The following is a 13,389-nucleotide window of genomic DNA, read 5'->3' as shown; positions in this document are numbered from 1 at the left end:
ACGGCGACAAACCCCATCAACGATGACAATCTCCTAGGCCTGAAAATCAGGTTTGCCACCGGGAACGTTTTACCTGCCATTATCAACGGCTATATTGAGACTTTGCTCAGCGGCTCCCCATTGTCAACGACCTCCTCTTGGCTACAGCCTGCTGCCTGGCCCCACTAAGAACTCTACCATCTCCAGGAAATCTTCAGAATTTCTCTTGAACAGGGCAAACCTGGTGACTGTATCTGACCTGCATTCCATCATGGCCGGCCATAACTTGTGACTTTATCCAGATCTCATGCAACCAAATACTAGTAGTTGGCACAATTTTGGTGCTATTTTTCACTAAAAGCTTTACAAATTCATAACTTCAGGTCTACTGATTGCATTTCATTCCGTTTGGTGTAATTGTATTTATAGAAATGTACGGAATTTTTCTTAATTTGTGTGGGATTTTTCTTGTGCTGTATTTTCAATTTATTACTGTTTGTGTGCTGCATGAATAAATTACACATTGCCTCTAAGTTAAGCCTGACAACTTTTGTGCCAAGCTCCCAGAGTATTAACCTCTTCTATGCCCATGATGAGATAGTCTCGTCATGGAGCGCGGTTGCGCTGTGCCCATGACGAGACTATCTCATCATGGACCCCGCCCGCTAATACAATGCCCGGCACAGGAGGGGGAAAGGGCGGGGCACTGAAGGGGTTAAGCATAAGTTAATTTAGTGACTCTGATCAGAAGGATTGATTGTGTTTGTTATTTGAGTAGGGCTTCCATCCCTCTCAACCAATAGCCTCAATTTGTTACAAATTCCAAATGACACCCTTCTTCATTACTTGAATAGCCCACTTTTCTATTATCCTTTTCCTCTACACATGACAAATATGTTTTATTCATGCCCCTGCAGATAACTCCTCCCTTCTAGCATAGTCATGTCTTTGTAATTTTAGTTTTTCCACTTGCAGCTGTGGTCAGCTTTTTTCATCAGAGACAGCTCCCTCACCACGAGGAGTTTCTGATATGTTGTTGAGTTTTATGACAAAGAAACAATCCTGCCTTTTGAATCTTCAAAGGCTGCAATAATTTCATTTATACTACCCTTTTCTTTATAATATCACCTAATTCTTCCTCTAACATGTTCTTTAAGGGCAAGTGCGTTAGCAATGATCTATGGACCATATCCGTATTCCATGGCTATAATCATAGATGTCTTCTGCCAGTTGTAATTCCTCCAGCTGTAGTGACATTGGACCACAAAAGATCAAAAATAGTGTCCAAAACAGATTTTGCCATAACTGCATATTGCCTAGCACTACAGTGCAATCATCTCCATTCTGTACAATGTCAAATGATTGTTGAAAATCTTTTCATTAAGGTTTGTGAGGCTTAAGCTGCATGTTGCAGTGCAAAAAGAAATCATTGTCACCGCAGATGCTCTCTTTAATGACACTTCAATCTTCTTATCTATCGGGTCTGATAGTAATGAATCCTCTGTACCCATAGAGGATGACATACTATCTAACAGGCAGCTAATTTTCACAATTTGTGAGAAACAGTTTTCAAAATTCAATATTTGATACCTCTTTGAGAGGAAACGTGGAAATAGTGATTTTTCAATATCTTTCCTGTATGAAAGTAGAGTATTATGTGGTGTGTGGTGTGGGGGCGAGACCTTCCCATGTACTATAACGGTACCCAAAAGATAGTACTTGGATTCATACTAATCAATACTTAGCTCAGTTCTGGAAGTGCAGAGAAGAATAGGCTTTACTAAAGGAACATGTGTGAAGCATTTCAGAGTACCACCATGGGCGATAGGTAATTGACACAACTTGAGAGAAATTTGACACACATTTATAAAAATAGAGTTTATTTTTATCTCAATTTATACATCCAAATTAATGGAATACCATACAAATAATGTATAGAGTTATAGATTTTTTAAGCAAAATAATACAGTGAAAATGTAACATTGCGGTCCGTAGGAACAACCACTAGTGAAAATCGGTCACTTGCATGACAAGTTGCTTTGTACACTTGCAGGGTACAGGTGATGCGGGTCTCAGGATCAAGCCAAAACAGTCAGTTCAATTTTGTCTGTCCTGTGGAGCCCGGGTGCAGCGTTGTCCTGTCTGTCTATGGTGCAGAGCGGTAGCTGCCGGAGAGCTGCTCTTACCGCTGAAACAGTGCTGCGGGGAAAACGATGCAAAATCATAACTAAGGGGCTGCTGCTGATGTCGGATAAATGTCCGATGGAGTTTCCTCTAGGTAAAGCATTGAATGCATGGGTCAGCTGCTGGACTGGCGACCAACAAGCCCTGGCAGTGATAAGTGGAGTAGAAATAACTTTGACGTCAGTGGTCCCAAGGAACGAGGTAGCAAGGATTATGGAAGGCAGGACTACAGTTCCCACAATGTTCTAGACCATCTGGATTTGGGCGCTTCCTCAGAAAACCCAATGGCCAGCGATTCTTCGGATCTGGAGCACTGTTTTACCCTCATTTTGCAGGGGACTAGTGCCACTAATCCAGGGAAGTCTTAGGGTGCTACAGGCGTTCACAGGGGTCCCTCTATCTGGGGGAACCAGGAAACAGCCTAGCACAAGTCTTGGTCTAGCAGTTCCAGGAGCATTGCCACGGGTGCAGGGTATCCCTCTTTTGCTTGTCGTAGACAAAGGTCTTTTCTTCTGTCCTCTTTGATGCGGGTTGTTCAGGACCTAAGTTCTGGTGTCAGGGGTGTCCATTAAATCCTAGACTTAGGGGAGTTAGGGGTGTGGGAGCAGGTAGCCATTGGGTTACCTGTCCCTGCAGCTAATCTGCCCTTGGGGTGACCACATTCGGGACTGTGGGTCACCTTTTTTACCCAGAACCCTCTATTCTGTCACTCCTAAAGATGACCATAATCTATTTTCAGTATACCGACCAGGCTGTTCACCTTGGAAGTGTGGCTAGCCCTCTGGGGGTGTACACATCCTTGACTAACTAATTTCCTGCCTGTTTGGGTGCATAAGTGCCTGGGGAAGGGGTAGGGTGGTTTCCTACTCTGGGAGTCAGGCCTGATATATCGCAGAGGGAGTTGGTGCAACCTTTGAAGCTCACCACCATGATGTGCTACTTCACTAGCCTGCTTGGGAGGAGGGAGAAGTCCTAACTTGTCTTTGGATATAGCGAGAACTGCCTTTGATCTTACTAGGGAGAGTCACAGATGGATAATAATACATGTTCTAGAGAGAGCACAGAAACACACACACGTGATCACCAGGGCCGGACCGGCATTTCAGTCAGTCGGGTATTTCCTCAGTGGGCTGGAGCCATTTGAGACCCATTTTTAAAGCACAGAGCTGCTGCTGATGCCACTGCCACCTTTCCAAGCAGACACACGAAGGCTTCAAGAGACAGATGGAGAGAGGGAAGTTGAGAGCAATATTTCATAGAAGGAGAAGACGGAGAGGAGAGAGGAACTGGATGGATAAAATGAGAGAAACAAAATGAGGAGAGGAAGGGAGCAGGCTAATTTGATTATTTTTGCCAGGCTGCTTTTGATTCCCTAGTCCTGCCCTGGTGATCACTTATTGACTCATCTCCTAGTTGCCAATTTTCCTGTAGTTATTGATCAGGCCAATTTATATGATCAAAATGTAAATAACAAGGTTAGAAAGTTATCTGACCACTTACTATATATAAATTGTCATTTGGGAAATCAATTGTTGAATCACATAGGTCTGTATCTAAACTTGAAGATACATTTACAAGACACTGGTGATATATCTGATGTTATATGCAAGTGTAATGTGATAAGCATCCAATTGTTATTTTTCCCTAGTGGGAGAAAATCAAATATTGAAATCTGAGGTGATATAACAGAATCTAAAGAAAAACCCAGAAATATAATTGAGATGTCTGTACGCTTATGTTGCCCAATATAAATATAGTCTAATAAGTGTTATCTCATTTCATATTTTTTTTAGAGGATGATATGGGGTTCTGGATCATCGTGACCATCTGTTCAATCTTCCTCACACTTCTGTTTGTTCTGCTGGGATATTTGTGGAAAAGGTGAACTCTCCCTTTATTCATGCAACCCTGGACTTGATGTGCATGTAATGTATGCAAAGTGTATGTAAAGTATGGACTTGCAGAGACCTCTTGGATGTGTAAAAGAAGGTAGTCTTGAAGAAGGGTATATGGAGTGGCCAGGAAAATACAGTACAAATCACTTGAACAACCATAAGGAAGTACCATTGAGGGTGTTCACAGATCTTTAAACTTACATTAATTTCACTTATCTGAGCAATCAGCTGTAAACTCATCTGTCTGTGTAGGTTTTACTTCCTTTGGGAGAGGAAATAGGTTATTTTGGGGGGAGAAATAAGGAAACAAAAATATTTCTAACCCCAGAAGTGCCTACTATACATAAATGCATCTACTATAGACATCTTGTCAACAAAATACACAAGTGGTATTCCGATGTAATTACCACAAGATTTTGTATTCCAGGATAATTAAACCAGAGTATAAAGTAACAGTATTGGTAACTGTGACAACCTTTGTAGAGACATCTTCCCTGTCAGCCTAGAAAATAATGTTCTTTAAATGTAATACAAACTATATGCTAATAATTAGAGAGAATATCTGTGAGAAGTTGGCCTGGCATATGCTGGTCACTAGTTATAGTGGCCACCTTGTACCAGTTCAATTCGACTCTTATGGTAGATAGGTTTAAGACAACCTTTTAAAGAAAGCCATCCTAGTGGTAGCTGTGGGGAGCAGCCGTCAGTCTAAGTCACAGAGGAATGTAAAGCAGCTTGTTTTACCTTATAATCTCTTGAATTACCAAATGAAAGGACACCACACAGGTATATATATCAAATATATATGTATTTATTACTAGACACACTCTACTAATCTCTTTATGAGATTAGAAGTCAGGAACATATGCAAACATCAACGTTTCACAATAAGTTAAGCACAAATATGGCTGGGGCCCTAGGGGCGTACAAGACCAAATAATAAAAAAGAGGTTTAGCAATGTCAACTTGCAAGGGGACAAGGCCTAGGGCCTGTAGAATCGCTGGGGCATCACTAATTCACCCAAGGTAGGTAAGTAAAGGACCCACGGGAGACGCGTGCAGTGTGAGAACACAGCCGCGGGTTCCCTATTGATTTCAATGGAGCAAGTCGCGGTTGGATTTTTAAAGTTTAAGGGTACTTCTAGAGAGTCTACAAGCAAGTCACTTACAAGGTAAGTAGTTCGAGGGCCATCATCCACAGGAGCACCAAAGTGCACGAGTTACCTCACCCAGGGAAGCCGGGTGCATAGGTGTCTTTTGGTGTCGGGTCGCGTTGTCGTTTTCATTGGAAGCCAAAGAAGTTTTGCTGCTTGTGAAGACTGGAGAAGTGTCCGGTGGAATCCAAGGCTGGATTCAAGATGAAGAAGACCTGAAAGCAGAAGGGACAGTGTTCACAGTCACTTGCCAGTGACCCGGGGCCAGGAAGATGGATGCCCATGGATGTCGGGTGATTTCAGGTGATCAAGGGTGTTTTGACTCTCGCTCACGAGGTCCAGAAGAGATTGATGATGACCAGCAGCTGGATTTGGAGTGTCCCACAACGTCTGCAGCTGACTGAGGTGTCGGCAACCGGATTGGAGCCAACAAGCCTTGGTAACAGCAAGTCTTGTGAAAAGTGAATAAAGTCAATGGTGCAGACCAGCAAAGTCTGAGGGACTCACCCAGCAAGGGTGAGTGAGGGCAGGCCTGGAGCAACCAGGGGAGCCCTTTGGTTTGATAAGAAAGTCTTCAGGGGACCCACAAGCCAATGGGCAAGGGATCGCAAAGACGCCTCATGAGGAAATGCTTTACAGGAGCCCACGGTCACTCGGGACCGGGTAGGCCTCTGATTTTCGGTGCACAACCTGCTGGTGGCTTGGGCCACAAATGGTTCAAAGCACAAGTTCCTAGAACGTCGTGAAGGGGTTGCACTTGACAATAGTGCACGGTACCCAGGTATTGCTGTTCCTCGTCACTCGTGAGGTCCATTCGCCTCAGCTCTGCTGGGGACTCACAATGGCCGTCAAGAAGTCAGGAAATCCAATTTTTGGGGCTGCAGGGACTTTGGACTCCAGCAGGAGCGGGAAAGTTTGCGACCATTGATTAGAGTTTCTGGTGCCTGCCATGCAGGGGAGTCACTCCTTGACTCCAAGGGAGATTCTTCTGTCTTCCAAAGATAGTGGAACGTCGAAGGACCAGGATTCTTCTTGTAAAGCGTCGTCCAGGGATATCTGATTTGCAATGGCAAGGTTTCCCTAACTTATACTAAAAGGAAGGGAGGGACTAGCTTTATGACCACTCCTCTGGGAGGGTCCGGGGAGTGGATGGTTACACCCACTTCCCTTTGTCCAGTTTCGTGCCAGAGCAGGGGCAGGTAGCCTCTGAACCGGTTTGAGCTGGCATACGCACAGAGGAGCCTACTGCTCCCCCAGTGCAGGACTTCAAAGCACTCTAGGAGTGCACTCACCCAGCCCCAATACACTAAATCCTGTCTGGAAGGTGGTGACACCTCCCTGTGACAGGATGCCAATTGTTGGGCCTCCTCCACTGCGAATTTCAGTAGGCAGCAGGAGGGCAGCCCAGTGTCTGTGCTGGTGGCATCCATTTTGTGATGCCAGGGCTCTTTCAGATTTCTACCGTGTTTCCACAGTAGGTACATGTCTTCCCCTCTAGAAGGGTGGGATCATACTCTCACACCAGTTACTGGTGTGGGGGTATGATTCCAAGTTGTTTGACACCAAACACAACATGTTTTGATGCTGTCATTCCAAAGTTAGCATTTACCGGTAGGTTATAATGCACTTAAGAGAATATGGTTTAACCACATCCACAAACAGCCACAGAGAATAGACTCTGCCAGCTGCAGAGGGGCCCTGCTCATGCAAAGGCCCCCCCTCACATTGTAAACCAAGCACCCTGCCCTCAGGATTGATAGGGCCTGCCTTAGGGGTGACTGATAGGTTTATATGTATGTGTAAGGTGAGATATAGGAACATAAACCTCAGTGAGGAGTGCTAACACTACCTCACCCAGGCTGCAGTAGCAGGCCTGTGGTGTCAGATTTAGTCTGCTTCCCAGGGGTGGCATAATACATGTTTTAGCCCCTGGTAGGCCTGTGAAGTACCTATGCCCGTGGTACCTAAGGTACCATATACTAGGGGCTTATAAGGTACCACAGTATCCAATCACTAGTGCATCTAATATGCACACCAGTCATTTAAGGGAGTAAGCAGATAGGCTGGGGTCCTGGATAGCAGGATCCCAGACAGACTAGTCAAAAACCATTCAAACACCAGGAAAAAAGTGGGGGCAACCATGCAGTCAGATTCCACCTTCCTACAATATCCAGCTATTTTAATCAGGGTACATTAGAATAAAAAGGTGGCTACTGAAAGGTCACATTTCAAGGTTCTCCGAATGTAATATTTTTGCGATGGAGACTTCAGGAAAGAGATAGAGAAGAAAAAAGAGAGAGAAAAGAAGAGGAAAAATAGAGGGGGTAGGGGAAGAGAGAAAGGAGTGGAAGAGAAATGGTCTAGTTTGAACATTTTTGCAGTGGTACCTAAGCATCCCTACAATAGACAGACCTGCCATGAATTTTAAAGATAAGAATTCAGTTTCAGTTTGTGTCTCTGCTGTTCATTTGTGAGAAAGAGTCACACACAGCATTAAATCATGATAATTTGAGGTGTTTGTACATCATATGCTCAATTGAATACCACCTAATTTCAGGTCTTCTTTTTGCATTCATTCACAACCCTAGATACACCAGGTTTCCTCTAAATTCTCGGTTTAGTCTCAAGCAGAAATGTAGCATTCATAAATGCTGTGGAATCAGAGGATAAGATCAGTAGCAACTTCATGGCTTGATTTGCATTTTCCATTTTGTGAGCACTCCCTCTTCGCTCGTAGTCTTAAAAGAAGCTAACACCACACAGACTCCTGTGGTATAGAGATAGTCTTTACTATCCCATCTGTTTCCCTTCAAGGATACTGAATGATCACTAGGTTAACAGTTTCTAAATTCTGAGGAACTACACAACCACAGCCCAAGTTTTCTTATGCTCATCCTTTGTCTGTATTATGTGCTGCACACATTATTTTGGTTTCAGCTGTGCTCTTTAATCCAGTATACCCTTCTTTTCTCATCACATCAAAAAGATTATTTATAGTCCTACATAAAAGAAGGCCATATGAAACTGGGCCTTGCTTGCCAACATAATATGTACCTCCTTGCTTCAAGAAGGTCATGAAACATTCTACTTGACCAATATTGGGCTAATGCTCTTTAGCCATGAACACCTGTATATCATGAATTACAGCAGCATAAATCTTCTGGTTCTCAAACCCTGCTTTGCATTTACATAGCACTTTCCTCTTATCAAGCCCTTTGCAATAACTTACTTACTGACTCAATTATGTGCTGATATTCCACATCCCCATTGTGGTGAGTGGTCCTATTACTTATGACCTCCCAAGAGCTAGCCAGTGCCTAGCCCCTTGTCATGCCCAAAAATAGTAATTGTCACTTGTACAAATGATTCACTTACATTAGCTTTGGTACAACTCCTGTGCTAATGATGCCAGGTGGGTGGTGTGCATTACAACAAAAGATGGAGGACAAGAGCACTGTCCTCAAATGTGTTTTCTAGAAACCAAACTGACAGCAACAATCTGGCTTAGATAGAATAGCATTAGAACACATTTGCTGCACAAGTAGTTTCTATGACAGCTGTTCTGCTGCATTTATGTTTGTTGGACCTCCCTGTGCCCTTCACTCATCAGTGAGCCTGACAATGACGCAGGCCTTCTAAAAGTAAACTTCTGTTTTAAGGTTTTGAGACCTCAGACAATTATTCTGTCTCATGCTGACTGCTATCCCTTTTACCCAGGCTATGGAAGACTGGTGACAGATTCATCTGCAGTCAATGGCAAAGGCCTTTTTTATGTGCACTGCTTTACAGGGAAGTTCTACTGGATATTTCCATTGAAAGTCTGTTCAATCCCCCATACCTTGGGTCCTTGGACTCTAGTGTGTCTGCGAGGTGTGTTGAAGCTGCCTAAAAGTACGTGTATGTGAGGATGGTGGTATGTGTGTGGTTATGGCTATGCACCTGGTCAAGTGAATTGTGGCATTGATTGAATTCGACTTTTGTGTGCATAAAAAGATGGTAATTAGCATTCTGATGCTGACCAAGGTCCATAGCAGACACATTCTCTTGTCTCCCTACCGCAACTATTTCCTACGTGAGATAGAAACCAACTCCTAATCTCTTTTTGCCCAATAATCCGTTCATTTGAGCCAGTCCAAAAAGGCTCAGGAGGGGCAGCACGGCTACTTAATCTGGGCATGAGTTGGTCATGCTGAGGACATGCCCATTATGACTGAAGGGACCGCAAGAAATCTGAAAGCTGCAGCTCACCTTCACAGCCAAGCCTGGCCATAAAAATGTATATGCAATTGCCCACAGTACAGTGTTCAACATTCTTTCTATATCCAAGGAGGTTTGCATATCAGAATAGACACAAAATAAATGGAAAGTCATGGAGTCCTAGTCCTGGTCAGGTTGCTCGTCTCACTGACCAGGAATGTGCCCAAGGCCCAAAAGGCTCTGGAAATGCTTTTGCTGCTGAACCACATCTATATATGGACTTTGGCCCCACAGTGAAGAGAACAGCCCAGTTGCATTAGGGACCTGTGTAGGAGACGTTGAGGGATTCCCTATGCAATAGAGACCTGAGGCCCCTCAACCAGCAGCCCATGAATCAAGACCAACAGCATGTTGACATCTCCTTCAGTCATCATCAAGGGGAGTCTGCTGTGTCTCTTGCCTTGCTATGTACAAAGGGGGCTGATATACACCCCGGTAGATGCTCCAAATGGTTTTGAGGAAATCACCACTTCATCTCTGGCCTGAGGATGCAATATGATAGCCTTTATTTTAGAACCATTGGGATTATCATTCTAGGCAAAGCAGTTCCAGAGATATTGTCATCTTAACCCCAGGTTATACTCCAGGACACATAGGGGCATATTATCAAGAAACGGCGCTAAAATTATCGCCGCTTTAGCGGCAGAAAACTGCCGCTAAAGCGGCGAGAATGGGCTTGATAATATGCCCTTGAGAATTCCCATAGAAGCCCATGTTCTGGTGTCAACATGGGCTTCTATTGGAATTCTCTGCGGCATATTATCAAGCCCATTATCGCTGCTTTAGTGGCAGTTTTCTGCCGCTAAAGCTGCGATAATTTTAACGCCGTGCTTGATAATATGCCCCTTAGTCTGCAGACTTGTCTTGGCTCCTTTGATGGCCATAGAAGATGTCCCCAGACCTGTGAGTGCCTCTGCCACTTAATAATCTTGACCACAACTAATGGGTTCCGTAAATCCGTCTTTATAATCTTGACAATCCCCAAGGGAAATTAAGGGCAAACTGGCACCCATTGCTAGTCAGATTCCTCCCCAACTACTGAAACTAATGGCTTCTAGACTAAAAGAGCCCATTGACTATGAACATCAGTTCACCACATCACCATACATCACTAGAGAACTCAAGTAAGAAAGTTTTATTTGTCAAGACAAGATGGATACTTTTTGGGAAGAATGTTTCAGAAAGCTGGTGGTTGAGACGTCAAAGAAGGTACATAGGAATATTGTTCAACTCGTACCAAAACCTTATAGAAAAATCATTGAAACCAAATCACTGTAACCAGAAACCCAGAACTGTTTTGTTTAGACTTTGAAGAGTATATTTGAATTTCTTTGAAATGTTTCAGGCTTTAGCTAAATATGCCCACTAGTTTTGTCTGACATAGCCTGTGAGGTCTTCAAGCAACGTAAACTGTTTATCCCTAGGGTAACATGTATTTCTCAGGATTTGCACACAAGGACTTTGACATCAGTCTAGAAAGTACATCTCATACATGTTTTACATAACCTTCTGATAAGTAATGGAAACATGCTACAGCAAACACATTGAATGCATAACATAAAATATTAAGAGCCAGATGGACCAAGCCATTAAGCAGTTGCAAAGCCTGTAATTTACTAAATCACAAGGGTTGCAGCTACTAAATAACTTGTACAAATGTATTAAACCAATTTTGCAATTCAGTAACTGCTTACCGACTCACAAAATGGATTTACGAATGCATTAAGAATCACAATTGGAAGGTGGGTGTTTACGGCGACCCTTGCACATTCTGGAACACAATGTTGTCTATCAATGGTTTTCAACTACAATTTCAGTTGCAAACCATTGATCAGTTACCAACTCCTCAGAGGAGGTGACCGCCCATTGCAAAGCAGAAGTGATTCCTGTGGAACCCCTTTTCCTTTGTAAATGAAAAGAAAAAGTTTGTTTGAAAGTGGGTAGTTGTCCAGAGCACCACTACCAACTCATATGCAAACTTTTAAAACAGTACTGTTTTTGTTGAATTCAGACCAATTTCGTTACATAACTAAATGGTCTGTTTTTAAACAAAATTCACCTGTATTTAAATGCAGTCACAGATATGGTGGTCTGATGATCCCAGCAGGCCACCATCCCTGTGATGACATTCAATCTAGTGAGCCACACTTTGTGACCTACCACATGAATATTTAAAACGTAGATTGAATTGTGACCAACTTCAAATAGTGGTTTTACAAATCAACCCATTAATATATAGGTTAATTTGGGAAATCTGGTTTAATTCACAAAAATCCAGTGTGCAATTTGTGAACACTCTTTGGGAAATAAATCTTGGTACATGTAGCCCCAAGTGTTAAAAAGCAGGGGTTCATTGGCTAATCCATTGCAGGATAGTCATAGTGGTCATATGTGGTGTAGAATGCCGTTTTTCCCTTATCTCCTTCCTTACTCCTTATAAGATAAAAGGTCCCCCATAAATCAAGTTTTTTTTTAACTATATAGCTTGACGGTGTTGATCAAGTAGAAAAGCAATAAGCGATAAAGGATATACATTTTTGAAAGTTATTGTATTCCGTTCAATAAAGATTATATGGATTCTTAATTGAACATTAGGTTGAGGAACAAAGAAGTCTGGTGCCACCACATGGGATGTATATTGTCTAATATATCTTTTCAGGAACTAAGTCAATGACGCAATCATTTTTTCTGTGTGGAGGAGCCTTTAAGCTCCCTTTGTCTGTGAAAACATGTGAAATCAAGAATTGCTAACATTGTACAAGTGTTGATTGTCTTGATCAGAAAACAGTCCAGGAGAATAAAAAGAGATGATATTCTGTTCCTAGTTAATTAGTGGATTATATTTCTTAACACAGATGTTCTCAGAATAATACCAAAAGCAGGTACATGTTTAATGGCACATAGTAGCATTTCCACATTACCACATAAGATAGCAGCGGTTATTGCTGTTGTTTCTTGTGCTAAATCAAATCAGCGGAACAAATGATTTCTGCTTCATTGTTGTATCTCAAGGAGATGGAAGCTTTCCATGAATACCTAATATGCTGACACTGCTAAATTGAAAAGTCTAATAACTGAAGGGGACCAATAGGCAAAGAGTTTGACAGGAATAAAGAAAAAAGTTGATTCTGCAAAAGGAAAATTCTTAGGTTTACTGTTTAGCTGCTTACTTCACAGCACTCAGGACAGAGGAATAGGGTTTGGAGGTAGATGAAGGCATTGTTTGAGGAAATGTCCAGACATTCCACAATCAAGACACAGATTATCTGTGTCACAAATAATCCCTTTCTGCTGGGTTTAATTTCCTCTGAGTATTGCTGACCTGATAGGTTCGATGTATAAACTCTTCCTTTATTTTCAATCTTCACCAGAAGGTGCCTCTGCCATGCTGTTACTGCTCGACTTCTGTAAATATCCATTATCCCTTTGTAGTGCCTGCACTGTGGCAGGTGAATGAGGGGATAGTCCCTTCTTCCAGGAGATCCAGTATATCACTGAGCAGCACATAGCTGGCTGTCCCCAATTCGATGAGTATTTATAGTGGAGTGATTTGAGGTTTTCTGTAACCTCTTCTAATGCGGTCCTGCTCTTTTCTCAATCTTTCAACCAAATGTCGGCCAGCTGGGAGCAGAGTAAAGTGAAGTGAAGTGATTATCTCAATGATCATGCAGATTTACAATTTAATATGCCATTCCTCCATAAATATCTTAAATATTCTATTATGAAATGGTACAAGTCCTTTCACCTGAGCAGTTTTCAAAACTTTGTTACATGTTTTTATTACAAATAACATAAAAACATAATCTCCTATCTGTGTCCCTTCTGCAGATATGGTGGACTGAAGGTCATCTTCACACCTATTCCTGATCCTTCAGCTAAACTCAAACAATGGCTTGTTTCAAAAGACTTTTACAGTCAGG

General features: G+C 42.5%; 1 protein-coding gene across 2 annotated transcripts in view; it reads left to right on the top strand.

The window, feature by feature from the left end:
- LOC146805036 (interleukin-5 receptor subunit alpha-like) overlaps window positions 1-13,389 on the top strand; it is a 450,109-nt gene that overhangs the window by 387,134 nt on the left and 49,586 nt on the right. For both annotated transcript variants that reach the window (XM_085620451.1, XM_085620452.1), the window contains exons 9-10: window positions 3,957-4,044; window positions 13,298-13,388. In XM_085620451.1, coding sequence (XP_085476577.1) covers window positions 3,957-4,044; window positions 13,298-13,388 — 179 coding nt within the window. The remainder of the gene's footprint in view (window positions 1-3,956; window positions 4,045-13,297; window position 13,389) is intronic.

The sequence above is a fragment of the Triturus cristatus genome, chromosome 8 (assembly GCF_964204655.1).
Source record: "Triturus cristatus chromosome 8, aTriCri1.1, whole genome shotgun sequence".
NCBI classification, from domain to species: domain Eukaryota; kingdom Metazoa; phylum Chordata; class Amphibia; order Caudata; family Salamandridae; genus Triturus; species Triturus cristatus.
Note: the sequence above shows the minus strand (reverse complement) of the source record. Positions and strands in the feature narration are given on the sequence as shown.